Consider the following 24,905-nt stretch of genomic DNA (forward strand, 5'->3'; position numbering starts at 1 on the left):
CTCTATTATGTATAAAATAATAATCATCATAACAACAAACATTTGTAAGAGATACATACAGAGGGTGCCAAAAATATGTATATACATTGTAAGAAATGAAAAAAATCCGTATTTAAATTGTAATCCTCAATATATACCGATAACAAAAGATGACTACAAGTCACATTTGACTTCTGTAATTACAAGAGGTGCTCAAACTGTTTACCATCAACTTAATTTTAATACAGTTTTCTTCCTTTCTTAAAATATGTATACTTTTTTTGGCACCCTCTGTGTGTGTGTGTGTATATGTGTGTGTGTGTGTGTGTGTGTGTGTGTGTGTGTGTATAATATGTTCCAGGTACTTTACATATAATTTACATTTAATCTTCTCAACTATACTATGAAGGAGTCAAGAAGTACACCATTTTATAGACAAGGAAACTGGGAACAGAGAAGTCAAGAAAGTTGAGGAGTGAGACAGTCTGGGCTCTGAGTCCTTGCTCAGTCATTTTCCAAGTGAATGATTGTTTAGTTGAGGCAACAGCCTTTGCACAAACATCTATATTCCTCATCTCCTTCAGAGGCTCATGTCCTAGAACGCACAGTGGTTAGTAGAGGATTGTTTATGATCGACTCCTATGCATTCACGCAGCAAAGACAGGATTAAAGAAGCACCTGCACCTGGTATGTGCCAGGAACTGTGCTAGGCCTCAGGAGTTTACTATTTCATAATAATGAAAATGGATCCTGGATTTTTTTTTTTTTCTTTTAGCAAATTCTGCTTTCTCAACTGGCAAAACATGAGTACTTTCCACGAGGCGACACAAACTCAGCATGGTGAGGATTCGTTGTGTGAATGAAGCTGCAGCGTTAGAAGAGCTCACAAGCATGTTTGACAAGCTCATGTATCATTTCTCCGTCGAGGAATAGCAGAACGCTTCTAGTTTCCATGAATAGCTTTAGCTTATGGCTGGCTAAAGTTCAAGCCATTCTGGTGGGGGTGGTTGGGTAGTTTCCATTGTTGGTATTAAAATCGGTTTTAGAAGTAATACTCGGTGCATACAGAACACCATCATAAGGCATCATTTTAAATGATTCTGCATGTGAATGAAATGTTTTGTAGTTGTGTGTACATGACCACACCTCAAACAAATTGAACATATAAAATATCGACTTTAAAAAAGGAATACATCACAGGGTTAGTTTTTATATGGATATTCTCCCTTATAGTTAACTTATATTTTTATGCATATCAGTTTTTAAGATTAAATCTGTTATACAAAAAAAACCCAGCCCCACAAAAAAGACCTTTTTCCTAATTAAAATTTGAGAGGAAAATAACTGTGTGGCAATAGAAGTTTCTGAGGAGTATGTGTCTTCAGTATATTCACTGGCGGTAAGCACCCCTAAGGCAGGTAGTGTATTCTCAAAACGTAGCATAGGGGCTGAGGCAGGGTGGGCACTCAGGATAGTTTTATTTAATGAAGACAAAAGGAAGAAAGAATGGAGTGGAAGGCCGGGCCTCTGTGTGCAGGCAGCAGGTGACGCACTGCAGAACTCCAAGAGGTACCACTGTCACAGCCAGTTCTGATGGACTGAATGAACAGGATGGAATAAACAGAATAAATGAGAGCAGCCTTGAAGAGACATGGGGTTGCAGAAGCTACCTTGAGCTCCAAATATTTTTAGAATAGCAAGTTCTGATGAGCTCTCTCTCAATTTCAATAGCCATAGCTGTTGACAGAAAAATGGCATATCATCTTTGCTTCATAATGAACACATTGAGAGGCGAAGTGAGCCAATTAAAGGTATACAAGACTTTAGTAGCACCTAGGATAGGTCTGGAGTCTCCAAAATCCAATTTCAACTTTCTACTTACTATATTGAGGCAAATGACGCACAGCTTCCCTGCTTTCCTCCCTGTAGGCCACGCTGGGGTTTGGCGGGCGGGTTACAGGTTCTCTCATCCATATGGCTTCTTGTTTTTAATATTTATTCTGTATTGTAGTTCCACTATTTTAAGTGCTGCACTAGTCTGTGTGATTTATTGGTTATAAATAAAATTTCATTTTCAGTGTTAAATTTATATGGTCCACAGTGAAGTAGGGCTGCCCCCATTTCATCCTGCCCAGTTGAGAACTCTTTATGTTTGCCTTCTCCACGGATGTAAATGCCAACCAAGAGAGTGTAGTGAGGCATTTTTATGCAGCCTCATCATTCTTTCTTGAAGGGACCACCCCTTGGTCACAAACATTGCGTCTGTGTCTCCTTTAGTCTTACACATTAATCATTTACTTCATTTTCTTGGGAGCATTTATGGATAAAGTTAGTTTATGGATATTAAAAACACAGAAACCTCAATATCCTTTCTATAAAACTCCATTGGAGCTGAAATTTTCAAAGTTGTTTTACCAAAGCAGTTATAAATCTAGAACCCGACGAAAGGAGGGAATTAAACACATTTATATGTTCTGCTTTTCTTTTCTTTTTTGATTGGTTACCCAGATACCCTTGTACCATGACAGAATTCAGGAAGTTACTAAAGTAAGAACATGGTTTTAGTCTTGCAAAATGGATTATAGATGCATAGTGGCCAGATGGGAAGATAGTCTTAAAGGTAAATAAATGTAATTTTTGTTAAATAGATTATTGAGAAAACTTAATCCGCAATATACTGAAATGTAGAGACCCCATAGGCATTTATATGCTCACCTAATTATTCATGGAAGGTGGTGACAGACATTTATTCAGTACTTGCCAGGGACTATACTAGATGTATAAATGTTATTTTATTTAATATAACCCTATATTTTGTAAATATTCCTATTTCTGTCCTACAGATGAAGAAACATAAGATCAGAGAGCATTTAAGTACCTTGCCCTGTTCACACAACTGGTAAATGCTAGAGGTGTGATTGGCTCCACGGTTTTGTATCATTACACAGAAACTTGGCAATGACACTTAAAATATTTGCCACACCTATAAAATTCAACAATATAATTTTCTAATGTATTTTTTAAATTCTACATTTTAAAAGACATTACTTCTACTTACAACTTATCGTTATTCCAAGTTCCACATTGTGCTTCTTAGGGAGCTTTACATGAAATGTTCCACTACTTGGGATGACAGACTCTGTAATTTCAAAACAAACAAAAAAGAAGCTTATTTACAGAAGATCAGAAAGAATGGAGCACCGATCAATGAAAATGCATCAGGAAAACTTGCATCATAATCATCTGTAGTTAAAGCTGCAGGCACTGAAGTAAGGTGAATGCCTGTAAAATCCTGATAAACTAAGGTCCTGGTGAAGAATATAAGTCTTCCCCATAGCAACTGTACATAATTCACGGCAACAGTTGTGTTCAGCATTTAAGTATAATTCAGGCAATGTGTGCATCAGATTTACCGGCGATGCAAGTTAACAATTGAGGTTCCTGAATCATCCCAGATCTATGGAATCAAAATCTCTGAAGATGAAGCCTAGAAATCTGCATTTTAAACATGTTCTCCAGGTGATTTTTTAGGCATAGTACAGTTTAAGAACCACAGGCATGGTTGTATTCTTTTTCTCTCCCCAACCGTATTTTCTCAGAGTTTACTATTCAGCAATTCGTTTTTTCAACCGCTGTTTGGAGATACTAGAGGAAATAGAAAATAGGAAAGATTTCAGTTTGGTGCAGTGGTTGTTGATGTCGGGGAAAGGGAGTAGAAGGGGCCTTAATTTGTAATGTAAACAGTGAAAAAGTACACTTAAGGAGGCAGAAGCAGGAGTGATATTCAAAACCTTTCACAACCAGAATGGTACTGCCCACAGCCAATCAGACTGGATGCTGATGATGGTTTGGAACACAGGGGCCCAGGAAGCCCGAAGGGCACCACGGATACACCTTTAGTTTCTGGATCATGGGGATCTCCAGAAGGTCCCAGAGAGGAGCAGGAGGAGAGGGAACACTAGAACAGGGTGAAGGTGAGCTCAGATATTGGCCATCCAGTACAGAAATAAGCTAATATAGTAGCCACTGAGAGATAACCAGTGTGCACCGGTTGAATCTGCACCCTGGATGGAACTAGGTTGATTTTACCAGTGCCTGACTAGTATTTTAGAAAGAAAGGAATTGCTGCATATTTTTAAATATACGCTTCTTAAAATTCCTTTCACAGTCAGGGAGACCTTCAATTAGAGATAAAGTAAAACGGAAATATCCTCTGAGGAGATAACATCTATTCACCCTAAATTGCTGATGACTCTAATCCTTTCTTGAAGATTTTGGGAAGGGCTGGAAGAAAGGGCCTGCAAGAAGTGAGGGATTTATTTATTCTTTTCTTTAGATTCCACATATAAGTGAGATCACATGGTATTTGTCTTTCTCTGTCTGACTTACTTCGCTTAGCATAATGTTCTCTAGGTCCATCCATATTGTTGCAAATGGTAAGAGTCTCAGAGACATAGAGGAAAGACTGAGGGTTGCTAGATGGGGCGGGTGGGGATAAGGGGGAAGGTGAGGGGATTAGAAAGCACAGTCGGTAACCACAAGATGGCCACGGGGATACGAAAGTCAATTTGGGGGAGGTAATCAATCATGGTGTAAAGATTTTGTAGGGTGTCCGATGGACACTTGTCCCATTAGGGAGATCAGCTCAGGGATGATGTAGACGCCTGATCACTACACTGTACACCTGAAGCTAAAGCTGAATAATAATGAATGTCAACTACAATTTCATATATATATATATATATATATATATAGTTACAAGAAGTGGAGTACAGCATTAGGAATAGAGACAGTGGAAATGTAATGGCTGTATGTGATGTCAGAGGGGTAGTAGACGGGGGGGGGGGGAGAGGGGTTATCACTGTGTGAGGGATATAAATGATAAATGTCTATTACATTGTTTTGTACACCTGAAACTAAAAAAAAAGAAAAAAGAAAAAGAAGCAGCAAAGGAAACTTCAGCATAAAGGGAGGACTGTGAGATGGGGCTGAGCTAAACCCTTGGTTTTGCTCAAGGCGAGATCCGCGTGTGATAGTTCTTCACACAAAGAACTATAGGCCCTTAGGCCTGTAACTCACTTTGTTAATCCTATATTTAACCTTTTGAGTCTGCAAAGCAGGGTGAGAGTTGGGACGGCCTCATGGAAACAGAGTTAGAATTCTACTCCCTTCCTTGTTCTGCCTTAACTTGTTCTTCCTGGCCTTTTGCACTTTCCCACAAGACCTGAATCTGATCTTCCAAGTCAGTACTTTCTCCACTTAGTATTAAACTGCAGAACACAATAAAATTTGGATTTTACTGGGCCCTTCACCTGTAATACCATATATTAAAAAGGATCCCTGAGACCTCTAGATCTCCACCTGTAAATAATGGATTCCAGTTTTCATTCCCAGGGGAGTGAGGGAATCTGTTGCCTTCTCCAACTCTTCCCACTCTTTTAACTCTCCAGTCCTGTCAGGTGTGGCCAAGTGAGGGTCGCAGACTGTGAGATGACACCTTTGGCTTCACTGTTGTCCTCAACTTACTCTCTGATGTTCCAGGAAGGATCTCTCTTTCTTTCTCTCTCTTCTCTTCTCCTCTCCTCTCCTCTCTTCTCTTCCTTTCTTTTTCTTTTTCTTTCTTCATTCATTCAGCGTCTGTACCCTCCTCATTTCCCAGTAGGATTTGAGCTACATAACATTATTTCTTTCCCCCAGTAGATTTAAAAAAGGCTAACAAATTTTGATATATTGGGGCCGAAAAAGAGAAATGAGGTAAGTAAAAAACAGATAGGTGTGCTTTACTTTCTTATTTCAGGTGCTGCAAGTGTCATAAATATTTATTTCCAAAATATTTCTCAAATCCATGCCTTCCCTCCATCTCTTTCCTGAGTCCTCTTCATTCCCTGTTCCAATAATGGAATGCCAATTGCCACCTTCTTCTCACCCCTAAAGTGAATGACAGCTTAAGAATTTGGAATGAGCATGCAGACAGGGGACAGAGAGGACATTTGGAAGCGGCCATGTTTTTCCCAACAGCCAGTGTGCAGAGACGGGAGAAAGTGTACACGAGGAGAGTATGTGAGATCCCGCCGAGAGCCTGTGTTTGGCTCGATAGTCCTTGACATCTGGTTCTAGTATTTCCTGGGGCTGCCTACATTTCCTATCCTCAAGGGCTGTGTGCTTCCAGTAAATGCCTCTTCTCTGTCTAAAACTAGCTTGCGTGTATTTCCGTTGCTTGCAACTGAAAGATCTCTGATGAACACATTGATCCAGTAAAGGAAATGGGATGGAGCTAAGCAGAAAGCCCCCACGCAAGTGTTCACAGCTGTAGCAGGAAGAAATTATTTGATTACTCAGATAAAGCATGCCAAGTGTTCCCAGGTAAATGCAGAAGAAGCTATAGAACAGGGATGTCCAAACTGCAGCCCGCGGGCCAACTGCGGCTCGCAATCCATTGTTAATTGGCCCGCAGCAAATTCCAAAAATATATTTAGTTGACTTAAATAAACAAAGTGAGGCAATACGTACTCCACCTCGAGTGAGTGGCCCGGCTGTGTGTGTATTTTACCGCATATGGCCCTTGGTGAAAAACGTTGAAAAAAGTTTGGACACCCCTGCTATAGAAGAACAAACGGCTTCCCTTTTTATGGAACTCATTTCATGTATGTTTTAGTGCTACCTGTTTTAAGAAAAAGTTTGCTGTGAAAGGGGAGGGCAGCATATTGTATGCTTGCATATGTATGTTTCCATGTAAGTATTTAACATCGTGCCTGGGCTGCTATGCTTACACAAGTAAGGTCTGTGTATCATAAGGGCCAGGAAACACTGATGTAGAATAGTTACTATGGCAACGTTTTGCTTTTTAAAATTTTTAATGCATGGAAACTTGACCAAGATTAACATTGTTAATGACAGTGGAGGAGATATTATCACTTCCTGGAAAACAGTAATGGATCACTTTTGACTACATAAGATTTGAAATATTCATAATGATGAACAAATATCAACAAATAAATCTCTTTGATCAAGCTGTGGCTTCATTTTAATCTTTAAATGCCAACATGATTTATTTTGTATTTGGTAATATTTTTCCCTCTACAAATTATTTGGTGGTTAAAGCCAAGGCGCATTTAATTTGGGGTTTCTTAAAGAAATGCTAGTAAAGAGAAAATAGATCCAATATTTGGAGAAACGATAGGTTTAGAATAAGTAAATAGAATGTCTATTTTGTTAGACTCCAAAGTGATTATTTTGCGCTTCCCTGGTTTTTCTTTATCTTTGTTAATACTATAATTAAAAACACATTTGGGTAAACAAAGACCTCCTTCTTTCCAACTGGTCTGCTTTTTCTGCCTGAAGCAGTCATTGTTGGCACAGTAAGATAACCACCACATCTTAATTCATCAACCTGGACACCCTTGTGAGATTTGAAAAAAATTAAAGGATTCTAAGGAGGATGAATATAAATGTTTAACTCCCATCCACTCAGAGAAAAGCACTGGGGTGCTAGTAATGATGGCAAACATCATTTTATAGGATTTTCACTAGGACGTCTTTCCAGAACAAAGCGGCATTTATTTCCAACAAAATAACTTCAGAGTTTAAAGTAGAAACTTCCAGTATTCACAATATTGTAGATTGGTATTTAAAGGACAGTAATGAAAAAAAGGCAAAATGTAAATTGTGCATATGTTATGACTATAGCTTTATAAAATTATATATGGTAAAAGATGGTAAAGCAATATAAAAAATTTCCATAATGTAACTATAATGTTGTTTGTACAATAGCACCCATTTAAAGAGATAGATTTATGCAAAAGTGTACTCACAGTCAAGCTTCTTAACCATTCTCTATGTCACTTAAAATGTTTATAAAATAGAGATAGCTTATCTTCAATACGCAATAGTTCAGGAATTAATATCTGGGTATAATATATTTCTGAGGAAGAATTTTGGAAATGGATGGCTGACATCTGCACAATTAGGAGTGAATTCAGAAGGACGGGGCAATCTCGAAATAGCTCATGTCCAGAGATTTCTTACCAATGTTCTAAATTCTCTAATGGCATTTTGGGGAGTTGAAAAGAATAATGAAGGTTTAGATTAGCTAATGGTAAAATCAGTGAGAGAAACGGCCAGACTCATGTAAAGGGATTTTTAAGCTGGGTGTGAACCAAGCAGAGTTTGAAAGCTCGAAGTTCATAGCAGTGTCAACCTGCATGGTCAAATAGTATCTTGTCAAGAGACCTCAGCTGCTAAGGAATAAGAGCAGAGGCAGTATATGATTAAATTGAGCCAGAGATTGAGATTTCCGGCAGTTTCTAACAGATTCCAGTAGATTGGTAATGACTAACCTGAGTGTTTTATTGAGGATTCTGATGCTGTATGTGGGCCCTGCAGGAGGATATTGGCATCAATTAGTGATGTCTGCCACGAGCAAGGGTAGAAGGAATGATAGGATGGAAGCACATTTTTTTCTGGTTCTCTTCTACGTTATTTCTATTCACTAGAAATGGGTTATTTCAGGAACAATTAGGTCCCTTTTTCCTGTCCTTTATTCAAGCAAACTTGGAACAGTGTGGGTTGAATAGACATAGTTTCTATTTTTTTCAGGCGCTTAAACCTAAGATATTAAAGTATTTAATCAACAGGTACATAAAGTATACATATATATTAAGTATGGATTAAACAATGAACAAATATCGAGGATACACATACAATAAACATGCATTTATAGCACAAGTAAATACTTATGTACTGCTTATGGAGAAGGTCAAATTGTGCTGGCCATTCCACTACTGCGACATAGTGAGCAAATGCTGCTCAATGCCCTACAGTGCACAGGAGAGCCACCTCCCCTCAACCAGCAATGTCACTAGGGCAGAGATTCGGAAATCCAGCCGTTTCATGCCTGAGAAACTCTAATATGTCTTTGAAGAGGCAGTGTAATATGATATGGAAAAGACAGGTGTAGGCCCATTTGTTTATTTTTTCAATTGTTTCCCTTGCCCAAGGCAATATAGCAGGAAAAAATATTACTAAGAGCAATGTCAGAGTTTATATGCTTCCTTCTTGGATTTTTATGGTTTTGGGTCTTACATTTAAGTCTTTAATCCATTTTGAGTTTATTCTTCTTGTATACAGTATAAGAAAGTGGTGTAGTAAGTATCCATCAATAGTCTATTGGATAAAGAAATTGTGGTGTGTATATATATATATATATATATGTATATATATATATATATATATATACACACACACACACACACACACACACACAATGGAATATTACTTGACCATAAAAAAGAATGAAATCTTACCATTTGTGACAACATGGATGTACCTAGAGGAGAGTATGCTGACTAAAATAAGTCAAACTGAGAAACACAAATACCATCTCATGTACATGTGGCATCTGAAGAATGGGATAACTGAACAAACAAAACAGAAACAGACTTAGAGAGAACAAACTGATGGTTGCCAGAGGAAGAGGGGGTGTTGGAGGGCTGGGTGAAAGAGGTGAAAGGATTAAGAAATACAAATTGGTAGTTACAAGATAGTTATGAGGGTGTAAAGTACAGCACAGAGAATATAGTCAATAATATTGTAGTAGCTATGTATAGTGTCAGGTGAGCGGATGGAGGGAATCACTTCGTAAATTATGTGGAGGTCCAACCACTGTGCTGTACACTTCAAACTAATGTAAAATAATGTTGGATGTCAACTGGAATTGAAAAAGAAAAAAAAGAAAAAGAAAAGAAACATCTTATGTAAATAAAAGATATGTCCGTCAACAGACCTGGGATCTACCATTCACTTTGCTGTATGACCTTGAGTTTCCTCACCTGTACCTCAGTTTCCCCATTTATAAGTAAATGAAGGTACTGGATTCTAAGAGTCCTTTCAGCACTAATGTTCTGTGACTGTAGTAAAGTACACTCTGAGGCCACTGGACAGTCTTCTTTGAAAACCATGCCCTTACCACCATCTAACTGATGCTTCTAGGTTCCTTCTACTGGATTCCTGCTTGGCCACAGCCAACTAAAAGGGGAAGGTACCAAACCTAAGTTGGGCCTATTAGATTCTTTCTCTTGGGAATTAGAAATCAGAACTGGCTGCTACTACCTGGACGCTTTAGCAAAGAGGGAACAATCGTGTAATTAAGTCAGAAAAAACTTGTTCAGAGGCAAATAGAGAAGACGTGCAGAAACAAGGAGGATCTGGAGAGCAGGAACCCTAGAGAAACAATGGGTATGAAATCAGTTCTTCATGCACATTGAAGTTCCTGATGCGAGTCCTTCAGAAGAGCCAACTGAATATTATTCGTTCACTCATTCATTCATTCATTCACCAAGTGCTGGCTGAGAGCCTCCTGTATTCCAAGTACTATTTGGGGGCACACTGGTGAACAAAAGGTACAATATCCCTGACATCACGGATTTTTCTATTGAAAAAGACAAGATAATAAATAAATACATATACTACACAACATGAGAGCCTGAGAAGGGCTAAGAACCATAAATCTGGGCAAGGAGACAGAGTGACAGTCAAGGAAAGCTTCTTTGAGCAAGTGACATTTGAACAAAGACCTGAATGAAGGGAGCAAACCACCCGAGCTTCCCAGGCCGAGGACACTGCTATTGCAGAGATGGGATCACGTTGACACGGCAAGAGCAGCTAGAACATGTACCCTTTCTCCGTCTAAGTCCTGCCTTCCTTCAGAGAGTTCATTGCGTGGATGGTCCTTCCATCGCACTGCATTCCCAACTCCAGACCTGAGAGAATAATACTCACCTTCTCTCCACTTCATGTCAGCAACTCATTACCCTGAGCCTTGCTTGACCTTCTCTGAAATCCTGAACTCTAACACGCCACTTGACCGCAATCTCCCAGCAGTTAGCTCCCTCATCAACTTTCCCTCACTACACACGTTTCTCCCTGAAGACCCCTGGTTACTTAAGTCCTCCTTTTCTTCTCAGGCGGATCCTTTAGTACTTTCCATCCCTCACTAATCTAGACTTTTTCACAGGCAGTATGTGTAATGGTTAGAGTGTGGCCTTTGGAGCCAGACTGCCTGGGTTAAACTCTCAGCCCTACCATTGATAACATGGACCTCAGTTTTCTGCGGACATAATAACAGTAAACTTCTCCGTTGTTGTTATAAGTGTTAAGTGAGCTCATACACACACAGTACTTAGAAAAGTGTCATGCCATAGAGTAAGCATTGGATAAATACTATCATGATCATTTTGAAGCTATTATCCAAAGTATTCATCTGCTCTTCCTGCCACAATATGAACCTCTGTGACTTAAATTTTCCTTCTGTTGAAACTTCTCAGGAAATCTCAGTCTCAGTCTCTGGCTCAATTTAATCATCTACCATCTCTGCTCTTATTCCTTGGCAGCAGAGGTCTCTTGCCATAAAACAACTTGAGGGGGGAGGCCAGATGGCTCAGTTGGTTAGAGCGCGAGCTCTGAACAACAGGGTTGCTGGTTCGATTCCCACATGGGCCTGTGAGCTGCGCCGTCCGCAACTAGATTGAAGACAATGAGCTACCGCTGAGCTTCCAGAGGGGCAGCTGGATGGCTCAGTTGGTGAGAGCACGAGCTCTCAACAACAAGGTTGCCGGTTCAATTCCCGCATGGGATGGTGGGCTGTGCCCCCTGCAACTAAAGACTGAAAACGACAACTGGACTTGGGGCTGAGCTGCGCCCTCCACAGCTAGACTGAAGTACAATGACTTGGAGCTGGTGGGCCCTGGAGAAGGACACTATTCCCCAATTAAAAAAAAAATGTGTAGTTGGAATGTATGTTGAAATTAAAAACAAACAAACAAACAAAAACAAACAACTTGACCAGGCAGTTTGATATTGCTATAAACTCAGAGCTTCCAGACTGCTTGTTTCACCACTCAACTTGAAAATCCTTTTACACGAGTCTGGTTGGTTTTCTCACTGATTTCCCCATTAGCTAGTATAAACCTTCATCATTTTTTTTAAAATCTTTTCAACATGCTGACACTTTCACCCTCACTTGACAGTTCTTACTTGAATTTCCTAAACACAGCTAAAAATGTATTTATATTCTCACATCCTCTTCAGTCTCATAGAAAGAAGTCTTACACTTTCTGTGTTAGACTAGTTATCTATATTCTAGATATCTTCACCTCTCATGCCTTTCGGGACCCAATTCCACCAATTATCTTTTCTCCCTCATTCATTTCAGGTCCCAAACATGCTCAAATCCCTCTAATCTTAACACAACAAAACTAAGCAAAACAAAACAACAAAACAAAATAACAACCCTCAGATCTCTGAATCACCCTCTATCTGTTGTCCCATTTTCTTTCATCTACAGCAAAATTTCTTGACATTGCCAAATGTCCCCTGGGGCAAACCTGACCTTAATGAAGAACCATTGATTCAAAGATAAGGCAATATATAAATAGAGCACTGAGTATATAACTAAATGCTGTAGAAGTTCTAAAAAGAGGAGCCTATAGTGGCCTCCAGTCCCTTTTATCCTTTCACTGCATTTTTCCTGCCAAACCCTCTTCCAAAACTCAATGCCTTGGCAGACAGCAAGCAAAGTCTATCGGTACGTCTCCACCTTTCCCTCACTCCTCAGATCTCACTGCACTCTGACTTCTGTCTCTCAGTTCCCCGAAACTACTCTGTAACGTCTTTCTTTCTCATTGGCAGATCCAGTGGACATTTCCTGTCTTGTATTACTTGAATCCTCCACAGCACCTTTATGTTATTAACCATGACTTTTGCCTTGAAACTCTTGCTTAGGCTTCCAAAACACTACCTCTTTGGACTCTCCTCCCACTTCTAATAGTGCATCTTTGTTATCTCCTTTGCTAGCATCCTTTCCCTTTAAATTTTAGTATTCCTTAGGCAGAATCCCCTCAGAGGTCCCCTTCTTTCTCCCACTCTCTCCCCAGAGGTCTCCTTTATTACAACGACATTCACAATCATTAACATGGGAGTATGTCCTCAGTCCTGCTTTCTAGCCCAGACCTGATCCTGGACCCCAAGAGGTACTGCCTGCAGTCTCCTGGGCACTTCCTTTTGCATTTCAGTGGCAACACACATTCAATAAGTCTATTCTTCTCGTCCAGCAGTTCTTGATCTTGTCTAATTGGCTACGAGCTCCTAGAAGATATCGATCCTTTCTATTTTCTCTTTCAATGATCTGAACGTAGCACAGTGCCTAGTGCTCAGTAACTGGTGCTCGATGATTGTATTTTGAATTAAGGAATGAATGTGCTTGTCCTTTACCCCCTAGTATTGGCAGTGGATACCTGCTCATGTCTAGAATAGAACTTTCTGTTACCGCCAAATTTCCTCCCAGTTAAAGACATCGCTATTTACTCCTGACCCTTACACCTCAGGAGTCATCCACAATCTTCATCTTCTCTCATCTTACGTATCCAATCCATAAGCAGGTTCTGTTAGCCCTGCTTCAAGCCATGTCCTAAATGTCACTATTTGTCACCATTTCTAGCACTCCCACCTCGTCCAAGCCACCATTACTCCTTACCTGTCCAACTGCCACAACCTCCTAACTGGCTTTTCTGCTTCTGCTATTGTCCCATCTCGTTTCAGAAGGCTCTCTCTAAAACATTCGTCAGGTTATCTCACTCCCTCCATAAAATGCTCCCTGACTTCGCATATACTCTAAACTCTTTACCAAGATACGTCATTACTGGGCCCCTTCCAACCTCTCGCCCCACCATCTCCAAATCCAAATCGGATTCTCATCCCAACTCCCTTATATGCTGCAGCAAGAGCCTTGTTTGTTGTTTCTCAAATCAATCAAGCTCATGTCTCCTGCCCCCCTACCGCCCCCCCCCGCCGTTCCCCCGCCCGCCCGCCTGAAACGCTCTCCTCCCAGACTCTCACGTGGCTGGCTCCTTCTGAACCTTCCAACCTCTGCTCAAATGTCACTTCCTTAGAGAATCATCCTGTGAAAACAGTCCCCCCCCCCGTTCTCTAACTCCCATTCGCCTTTATTTTCCTCAGAGCGCTTATTAGTCTCCGTTTATATTTGTTAATTTAAAACTTAACTTGCTGTACTGCTTCATTAAGATAGCTTCATTAAGAGAGGGATCTTGTTTTCCTTTGCTGCCTCCTGTTGCACCTCCATTGCACAGAAGAGGAATTGGTCCCCAGTAAACACCCAGCAACTGTGTGTTGGGTAGTGCTACCTGTAGGTCTGAAGACATATCTACACTGACTGGTAAAGGTGTTCTGGCTCTGCGAGGTAGTACTTCCCTGTGTGAAGATAACTGGCTCAAATGGGAACCAGTAGCAACATCTAAAACCCGCACAACAGTTCGCTCCCGTCATGGCCCAACATAAGTGAGGCTCCTCTGGGCCCTCTTCCTGACCTTGTTCCTTGGCCTGCTGAGCCATTATAACAAGCTTCTTGCGACCGAAAATGTATTGAGAATCCCTCCACCCTGAAAATATAATCAAATTCCTCATCCCTCCAAATCAAGTTCCTCTTAGTAATTTTCCATCCGATGACTCTCTCACCCTCATCTTGCCTGGTAGCGGTACATTCCTGGCTGTCTTTCCTGTTTTGGAGTTGAGTTCAATCTCTCTTCCCTAATGCAAGTCTTGATCTCTCTTGAATAAAATCTTCCTTGTCATTTTTAACAAGTGTCTGGTGCAATTTCTCTTTAACACTAGAGACCAAAAAGTTACCTGCTGGGCTTGTATAAATCCATCTAATAAATTTTCATTGTTCCCCTCCAAACCTTCTTATGTTCTTTGCTGTGCAAAGGGTCAAAGGGAGGCTTTTCTTGTCTGTGTGACTGAAGAATATTCTCTAGCATATAGGGGAAAGTCAGGGAGAATAAAAGCTACATGACTTCTTTTTATCACATTTATAGTGGCTATTACTTATTTATGCTGTCACCTTTATTTTCAACTGTTCTTGTGGTGAGGTTTTAATGAATAATACAACAATGCTCAACTCAAAATGACACCCCAAATCTCCTAAACAAAAACGTGTTCAGTATATTAAAAAAAAATAGTTTCCCTTCTGCCACATAATCCGTATCATTCACATGCAGTCCACTCCTGACTCTGCAGCAGACTGCGATTCTATGATCATACCTGCAACATCAAACTCAATTTCCAAAGTGACCTTGCTCGTGATTGAAGAGTCTCGGAGGAGCTGATTGGCTTCCTCGAAGGTGCTGTCTTCAGTTGGAATTCCATTAATGGCCATCACTCTGTCTCCAATCTGTAGCACCCCACATCTGAATTTAGAACCACACATTAGAAGTTGTAGCTAGAGTAAATAGTTATCGTTGAAGTTGCCGAATCTGCTTTGTTTGATTCTTGCAAAATGAAGTAATCATTTGGTCTTGTCTATTCAATGCTGTGGGAATCATAGCAGGTCAACTGCAATGTCTGGCACGCTCGCATCTCACGGCTACACATGTGAACAAGGGAATCTTGAAGTATCCCAGAGAGGTAATGAATAATTCAGCACCATGGTATTGTTACAATCTGATCTGAACTGATATATCGTAAGGATGAATGTACATTCCCCCCATGGCAGAGAAATTATTAAAATTTGAACTTAGAGATTTTTAAATAGATTTTCCCCCTTTTAATTAATACAGCCTCTAATCCCCGATAGACAAAAACCTGCTAGATAAAAACATTCATGCTCGTTATTCTTCTCAAAACTGATCAAGAACATAAAATTTTATTGTCAGAACAGAAAGTTCATTACATCTTACATTTCCTGCAGTGAGCCCTGTTCCATAATTTATTAGCTGTGCAAAGTTAGCCAGCACAAGAAATGCAGAGCAGGAAAAGATGCTGGTGAAAGAAAGCACCTCACCTCTCAGCCGGGCTGTCAGCTTCAATATAGGAAATCAGAGGTGGAGAAGAGAGAGTCTCCGTGGCAAACACACTGCCCTGCAGTTGGATCCCAAACCCTGTGACAGGATCTGCTGTCAGCACAACCTCTGTGGTTTCTGTGTGAACAACCTGTCCAGCCAAGCCCACTGTGCTGGAGGCTAAAGACACTGGAGGAACAAACACAAAACAGAACAACTTTAGGTGGATGCAAGCATCAGGAATACCAGTATTTCTGAAACAGATCATGTCTCTGAGAAAAAGCTCATTGGCAATGGTGGAAGGTTATATTTCGGTCATCTAGCAAAAAGTTTAGCCAGAGCTGAACAGGATGAATCAATCTCCCCGTACTTGTCACATTTCAGTGTAGCCTCCTTCCTCTGCCAACCCCCACACCCCCAATTGGGGACAGTTGTGGGAGCTGAAGGAAGAGGACTTGGGGACAGGGTACTTGGGTTCTCATCCTGGTTCTACCACTCAGCAACCAGCTGGGTGACCTTGGAGTAAGTCAATCTCTTTCCTAGCTAGGAAAGAGTAGGCGGGGCTAATGTTTTCTCCACATTAGCCATCTCTGCCTAAGCTGTAAGATTTTTTCAAACAATCTGGCCGCCAGCTTGGAGGAAATGATCGAAGTCTGGCTCTTGGAGTGGTGAGGATGTTTGTCATTGCCCTTCATCTAGCATTGGGTTGGCATGACGAAGTCGTTTAAATGCTACATTCCTCCTCCTCCCATATGTGGTCTTTTCAGTCCTTGTTCTTTCCCACTGGGTCTCCAGCCGACTTTGTTATCTCTTATTTCATCCATTCCTCTGATACTCCTGTAAGCCCCCACGCACACATCTCTGTCTTGTTTCCATCCCCAGCCCAGGTCGTGAAAGGGCTGCTCCACTCCTGGATCCCTTTCTCTCAGGGCTGCCCACTGGGACCTGTGTCTCCTTTGCGTTCTGTAAGAGTTCTGTGTGCAGGGTCCCACCTGGACTGTCTCTTCTTCCAAAAAAGGGTCTTCTGGTTCCCTTACTTTTTAATTGAAACCTGATGACACCATATACCTTAAAACCCTCTCCAACCAGAAAATATTTTCTTTCACTCTCCCTGCAAGGGGCAAGGAGAGACAAGGGTTTCTAAGAGTCCTTGCTCACCATATGCAGTTCTGTCTCCCTTCCTTTCTTCCTTCCTTCCTTCCTTCCTTCCTTCCTTCCTTCCTTCCTTCCTTCCTTCCTTCCTTCCTTCCTTCCTTCTTTCCTTCCTCCTGTTCTTCCTTCTTTCCTTTTACCTCAAACCACTCTTATTTAAAGTTGCATATTCTGTACTTACTTTTGTGTTGTCTCATCTTCAAAACCATAGTTTTCTATATTTACAATCTCTTCCCCCTTTTTCTCACTGACTTCAGGACTTGGCTGTTAATCTATGTCCTCTACCATGTAGCTTTTCCTCGTCCCTAGCATTTTGACATCATGGTGATGTTCTAATGTGCTGGATTTATGGTTCTTCAGCTCTCTCAATGCTACTTACTAGCAATTCCACCCTACTTCAACCCTCTGCCTGCAAAGCTCGAAGCTGGACCTCACCTTCCTTCAAAATGGGTAGAGCTGCAAGATCACAATATCCGAATCCTCTTTGTTGATCATATATCCTTGGTAGCCACCTCTCCCAGTTCCAGTGACCTAGTTTGCTCTTCTTTAAGACTTGTAGTCCCATATCCTCTCATTTGTCCTCTAGTAGAGTTGTTTTCAAACAATTTAGCAACAGATTTCCCCTCCTTAAAACGAAAGCATATAAAGGATGCCTTCATATTTCTGATAAAAACAGAGCTACTGCAGTTGAGGTAGGAATGGAAGCCCCCAAAAGCCTCCGCCTTCTTCATGGGGAAATCTGGTGAATGCAGTTTGAAAGCCGCCATCTTTATCCATTGCCTTTTACTAGCATCACTACCCTCCATACTCTCCCGGGACCCCTGGCGACCACTTCAAGGATACATCTGCTAGTATCAGATTCTTAAACTGCATGATTTTCTGTGCTCCAGTGCTCTGTACTTTTTGGTAATACCCAGTCGACTCCACTGCTGTTATTAAGTTGCTGAGTGGTGTTAGAGCAAGTCATGACAAAGTAACATTATTCTCTATGAGGCCCTAGAATCCTTTGCTGTGCAATATTTTGGCAACTTATTGGATTCCTCACAGGATGTCTCAAAGGTTTCTACCCTTACCATGGTCAAGCTTTACTCTTTACTTCACTTCTTACAAGACTGAAAAGATCCAACCACTTGACAAGAGATCCTTAAACAACATTGTTTTCAACCTTGATTTCTCTGTATCACCATCTGTTCTCTCTCTCCTTTTCTCCTGTGTCAGGAGGAGGTATCCTTTCCATTTCAAGGCTAACTCTTCTTTCTAGTATTTTTAATACTCTCCCTTTCCACTCCTTCTGTGATTTTGTGCCATAAAAAACTTTCTTGCCACTTTTCCCAACTTTCCTACTCACTCCCTTAGCTTTCTGGCTTCTCTCGATGATTTGTACTGATTCTGAAACTGCTTACCATTCGGCTTCTCCCTTCATCCTTTACTGAAACTACTCTCACTGATGACGTCCTGATTGCCAAAATGAATGGCCCCATCCGCTCTAACCACTTTGCAGAAACGGGGTTTGGGAATTATCCCTTTCTTTCTGAAATTGCCCATTTGGTTTCAATGAAGCTTGATTCTTAGTTTCCTACCTTTTCAGACTCTACTGGCTCTTTTGCCTTCTCTGCACTCCAAACATAGGGTTGCCCATGGTTCTGACCTGACTTTTTTTACTCTCATTCTTGCCTTCATTCACTTCCAATGCTTCTACAATATAACTTCTGCATGTATCTTCTCAAATTTACCTCTGTGGTGTCTCTATAGTGACAAATTTTCTGACATGATGGATATCTCAACCACAGTGATATCTCATTGATTCCTCAAACTCAACACTTCAACTCCCCATTGTCTCAAATTCAATCAGTTTTGCATAAATCACCTTTTCCATTCTTCCTGTCAACGCCTTAATTCATTACTTTTTTCATTAATTATTCTAATATATGTTTCTTCGTTCGCTAATGCCCAATACTTTCTACAGATTATGGCCAGATTAACTTTCTCTTCACGATGAGGCCCCACTTTATCTACTCCCCTGGAGTAGAGCCTCGTCCTTGCTAGTATAGATTTCTATTTAGAATTCCAACCATGTCCCTGCTTCTTGTCTTATGCTAACAGCACACAAATTGCTGTCAGAGACCATCCCCCAGTTTAGACTCTTTCAGTGGTTCCTTACTTCCCATAGAACAACATCTTCCAATCTTAGCAGAGCACACAGAGCCCTCCATGAATTCATTTCCTCCTGCCCATCCAGTCTCATGTTCTTCTGAGCTCCCTGCATGAGCCATGTGCTCCAGCACTGCTTTCATACCTCTGTGTCTTCATATATACTGTGCCCTCTGCCCCTTTCGTCCTCACCCTGGGTTTTCAATGTCCCTTTCCCTGCCTTATCCAGGCAGCGTTACATACTTACTTTTCTACATTTCCAGATTTCTCATACATGGTCCTATTTCAGCGTTTATCAGATTTTTATTTGCCTGCCTGTCTCTCCCCTTGACTCTGAGTTCTTTAGAGTTTGGGACGAGATCTTTTCGTCTCTGAAATCCCAGTGCCTGGAACATTCAGTGCAATGCTAAATAAATGAAGAATGAATTATATTTTGTGATTTCATCTGCATTTTGCTTTTTGGAACCAACATCTCGAGTAGATTCTGCTAAGTTAAGGAACTAGAAGTCATCTTGTGGGACCCAACGTTTTCCATGGTGTAGATCATCACAGCTCTGCAGCTGACATGGTAGAGGATCGTGGGGTGGATCATATGTCTAGAAGCAGTAAAGAAAAATGTACTACTTGTAAAGATGCACCACCAGGTTCTATCTCAGCACCATCAACGGCAGTGAGATTAAAGCAGCCTGCAGTGGGGAGGGAAGGCAGCCTCCAACCCTAAGCTTTTCACAGGTGGTGACTACAATTGCAAAGTCTGATGCATGGACTATCTGTCCCACGTTTTCTAGGGGCCTTTGTTGATGTTGGCGGTCTTTGCTTGCTCTCCAGACCATATGTTTTGTTATCAGTGGCACACAACCAGTAGAAGATAGCAGTTCCTGGCAATTAGGATGTGGACAGTTGCATTTCTTTACAGTTAGTGCTCACAGCAGGCAGGAATACAATATCAGAACATCACCTATTTGGCAGATCACTTCCAGGTGAAGCTATTTGGGCTTCAACAAGAATACTTCCTGTGAATCTTTCTGTAGGCTCACACGAACACATATTGTTTTCCTTTGGAAATCTCTATTTGGTATAGATTTTTGAACTGCTTAATTGGAGTTCAAAACTGTTGTTGAACTTTCAGGTCAGCTGACTACCATCTCCGCTAAGAAAGAATAAACAAGAAATGGACAATTTAATAGTAACAAGAGAGATTTGGTTAGATATAGTGAAGAACTTCTCATAAAAGAGCCTTGTTATATTTCTTGGAACAGTTAGAGAGGATGAAAACATTTTCTGTAGAAGGTTTGGAACACAGAAATCAGTACTAATTCACTGTGAGGATCATTCACTTTATAAGTTCTACCTAGAGGCGAGTTGAGGTGATAGAAATCAGTAGGAAATTTAATTCAGGATTAAAATGTATTAAACATTGGTTTTATAATTATGTAAGGTTATAATTTATCTAATAAATATAGGATTACATTAAATAATCTAGGATTTTACAATTAACTCTGAAAGTCCTCTGACGTATTGGAATCTGTTCTTTGAAACAGTGAAATTTCATTTGAAATTGTACATACTGATTACTCACAGGCATTGAGGTCTTGGACGTTATTGCCAGATGTGAGAAAGATAAATTATAGACTTCAAGATGGTGAGCCAGAGGAAAAACAACCGCTATTAGTTGGATGAGAAAAAGATGAGCTTGATTATCTGGCTTCATTAATGCGGTCAACCAGCAGGCGAATATAACGGTGATTTATGAATTATAATCCTATAGTTTAAAAATTTGTATAGTGAATTCTCTGTCCAGTGGCAAATGCGCCTGCAAGGCCCTGGCTCTGGCCTGAGATGTGCCCACTACTATTCACTGGTGAGGATGTCATGACCACACTGCTATGCGCTGTGTCTGAATACTGCTAACTGGTGTGTGCCATGGTTGTGTTCAGGACCCGCGTCTGCTCTGTCCTGTTCACATTCACCTTTGGAGGGGTCTGTTCACAACCCTTCCAGAAATGCCCCTGTGTTTTTGTCAATTCTTGTCTTTCCTAATATAAACAAGGGAGGAAAACCAAAGATAGCTCTTTAACTCCTAACATTTAAAACTCAGCCAGAGGGCAGGGCGGGTGGCTCAGGCGGTTAGAGCTCCGTGCTCCTAACTCCGAAGGCTGCCGGTTTGAGTCCCACATGGGTCAGTGGGCTCTCAACCACAAGGTTGCCTGTTCAATTCCTCGAGTCCCGCAAGGGATGGTGGGCTGCGCCCCCTGCAACTAGCAACGGCAACTGGACCTGGAGCCGAGCTGCACCCTCCACAACTAAGACTGAAAGGACAACAACTTGAAGCTGAATGGCATCCTCCACAATTAAGATTGAAGGGACAACAACTTGACTTGGGAAAATAAAAAAAAAGTCCTGGAAGTACACACTGTTCCCCAATAAAGTCCTGTTCCCCTTCCCCAATAAAATCTTTAAAAAAAAAACTCAGCCAGATGTTTCCTTAATTTAGAAGGCGGTGAGATTTACTGTCAATATAAAAAGCATTGAAAAAGTATAGAAAGCAAAGGACCTCCAAGATTTATGAATACACCATGCTTGTCATTTGCTCCTATAATTTAAGACCTCTATCTCGCTAAAGTGTTCCACGTTTACAGTCGACCTGCTATGGACCCAACACATTGCGTATGATGTCATCCAGTTCAGGAACACAGTGGGGGTAGCCAGCAGCTCCCTTCTCTTATGGGGACTGGTGGGGGGCAGATATTAAGCTATTCCCTGTAACAGCCTCATGCATGGTCACATAAAAGCTTACCACTAGCTGCCTCTGTCTTCTGTTCTTTTTTCAGGGGTTGGTGGAAGGAATAAAAGTTGTTAGGTTTCCTCATTCTCTTCTTTTTAGCTTTTTTCAATGTTGCCCTCCCTAGTAGTAAGTGATGATGATGAAAGAGGCAGAGAGCATTCTGGGAATATGTTCTAACTGATACTCTTTGTTGCAACTCAGGCAGACGGGGAACAGGCAGAGTCTCTACACTGGCTCCCCATATAGGAGCAGGAAGCAAAAAGCAGGGGGAGCCAGCCAGACCCATTGCTCAGGCATGCCACCAGCACAGGGGGATTAAGGGGTTTTGGAAAAAGACTTGGCCTCTACAGCAGAAACGGGGCAGTTCAGGCTGTGGGGGGAAAGTCAGTAAGATTCTGGAAGAGGTGACAAGAGGATTCCCTCTGTCACATGGCTTTGCAACCCTCCCAAGGCTTTGTGACACTCCTTGAAGTCTAGTGCTGGGGATACTCATCCTTGTCCTGTGAAACAAACACAGCACTTTCCTGTTTTAATCCTCGTAACATGTTGTCACAGACTTCCTGTATTTACCCCTCTGGTCAATGGTGCAGAATGTTTTAATATTTATACGAGAAGATTTTATTCTCTTCTGGCCATGTCCTTCCTTGATACTAGAAACATATGTGAGAATTCTTTTTGTTTTGCAGGTTCTGGCCTCAACTCATCACCAACACAGTAAAGAGACTTTTTATCATATTTGAGACTTTGCCATGATTCACCATCCATACAAATGGCACGGTTGCTATAGAAACATAAGTATGAGAAAAGGGGCAGCAAATGGTGGCACAGAATAAAGACATAAATAAAATGGTGGCAATAAACCATGGTATAGTGAGAGTGGCAATAAAACTTTTATTATCAGTTACTTGGGAAAACCTTTATTTAATGTGACCATTCTGAGCTTAAGCAAAAAAAATAAATAAATAAATAAATAAAATCTCATTTTTTTGGTTTGTAATTTTTTTCTTTCTTTCTTTCTTTCTTTCTTTCTTTCTTTCTTTCTTTCTTTCTTTCTTTTTTGGTCTTTTTGAAGTTGAGATAAAAGTTCATCGCTTTTTGAACCTAATTGTTTGACTAAACTATAAAATATATGATCTCCTGAGACACATTTATAAACATTCTGGTAGGTAAATAGTCAGTGGTGCGTCAGTGGCTAATGTCTACAGCAAACACAAATAACTAGAAATTTCTTCAGTCAGGTTTGTGTTTATATTTCTATTGTGTTGGAAAATAATGTACTGATTCAAGAGAGAATTTATGAGTTGGCTATAGGTATCAGTGACAGTGTGGCTTCAGCTTTGTTTCCTACTACAAAATTCAAGATGTGTAAATAGCAACCTGAGAGAGGCAAACATATGATCAGTCATTTGTAGTCACTAAGGTCACTAATGTCCTTAATCAACATAGCAAGTCTTACCTTAACACAAATAAATGTTTAGCCATTGAAGCAGAAGTACAAACATTAATGAATTCATTTTAATTGCTCTTCCCTGCTGAGGGCTGTTAGCCTGTTTCTGTCAGTGGGAAGTTGCATGGGAAGCTATTACACATTAAAAAAAAATCATATATAAAATCCACAACCAACCCTGGAGGCATTACATGGAAGATTCGAGACCTATGTATTATGCCGAAGTGTAACCACTGTGAAAAACACATAAATTTGAGAGTAATGTCAACAGTTTCACATATGACAATTCAGATTCAGGCATAATAATAGCTAACCCTTAAACTATTTAAAGTAGCTAACAATTAAATAGTGCTTATAATTTACCAGGTTCTAGTGTATATGTATAATTATAGTACTAATTTCATAGTATACAGTGCATTTCTTGCTGTGTGTCCCTTTTGGTGGTAAGAATATATAAATATAGCATATATTCATTACTCATATAATCTTCACAATTACCCAATTAACTAACTTCTATAATTATCTCCATTTTTTAGCTAAGAAAACCAAATCTTAGAGAGCTTAAGAAACTTGCTCAAGGTCCTACAGTTAGAAACTAATGATGCTGAGATGAGAACCCAGGCAGCCTGATTCCAGAGTCTGTGCTTGTATCCAGTTCACTATATTGCCTTCAACTAGTTTCTTCCAAGAGTAAATAATTTACTCAAGTGTCAGCTAAGAAACATGTGAGATTCTAGAAGCTCCTTTTTCTCATTTTGACTAAACTCAATCTTCCTTCTACTTTCCTAATTTCAAATTTACTGTCACGTACATATACTAAAGATGACAAATCTCCTTATATTTGAAAGGATATGCAAGTCAAATCACAAATACACCACGGTAGTGGCCCTAACTTTTGCAGTGGTTTTCTTTGTGAGAAAACCTTCAGGTTGCAGTGACAGGAAGAGACCATTTACCGGTGTGGCTGACAGCTAGTCTCCTACACTGATGGTGGCACTGGTGGGATTGGTGGCAGATATACCTGCAAACATGAATCTCTGGCAAATAAGCAGGGGAGCCAACAGGTTCAACCACCCTTTCTCACAGGAACATTCTCTTCACTACCAGCCTTGAAGTATCTGAGTTTGGCTTTATTTAGGTAACGTAAAGGTGTTCCTTATTTCACTCTCACGGTAAATACAGGAAGGGACCTCATCTCCTTTGAGCTTCTATACAGGGGTCACAATCATGGCCACCAACAGGGACCTATAGGGCAAAAAACACTCATACTCTACACTACGATTAGATCTGGTTGGAAAGCGAGGTAGGTGTTCTTTTCCTCCAAAACTTATGTGATGATGAGAAATTATGATCCCCAACAAAAAAGAAAAAAATTAGGAGTGATTTGTATTTCTTCCCTGTTAACACATTCATTTACCTCTTCTCCCCCTTTTATGTACAACCAGCTATCCAAAAACAAGTAGCCAATCACATCTTCCTAGTCTTGCTTAGTCTATATTGTGCTTGGCCGTCCCATCGCTCCAAGAATCATCGTTGAAATTCC

The 24,905-nt window shown here is 40.6% G+C and overlaps 1 protein-coding gene across 8 annotated transcripts in view; it reads right to left on the reverse strand.

Annotated features, from left to right (window-relative positions):
• The window catches only part of GRIP1 (glutamate receptor interacting protein 1), a 370,250-nt gene that overhangs the window by 59,977 nt on the left and 285,368 nt on the right, over positions 1 to 24,905 (reverse strand). For all 8 annotated transcript variants that reach the window (XM_033117398.1, XM_033117397.1, XM_033117401.1 and 5 more), the window contains 3 exons: positions 15,830 to 16,016; positions 15,091 to 15,236; positions 3,038 to 3,118 (listed from right to left, as the gene is read on the reverse strand). In XM_033117398.1, coding sequence (XP_032973289.1) covers positions 3,038 to 3,118; positions 15,091 to 15,236; positions 15,830 to 16,016 — 414 coding nt within the window. The remainder of the gene's footprint in view (positions 1 to 3,037; positions 3,119 to 15,090; positions 15,237 to 15,829; positions 16,017 to 24,905) is intronic.

The sequence above is a fragment of the Rhinolophus ferrumequinum genome, chromosome 10 (genome assembly GCF_004115265.2).
Source record: "Rhinolophus ferrumequinum isolate MPI-CBG mRhiFer1 chromosome 10, mRhiFer1_v1.p, whole genome shotgun sequence".
NCBI lineage: Eukaryota > Metazoa > Chordata > Mammalia > Chiroptera > Rhinolophidae > Rhinolophus > Rhinolophus ferrumequinum.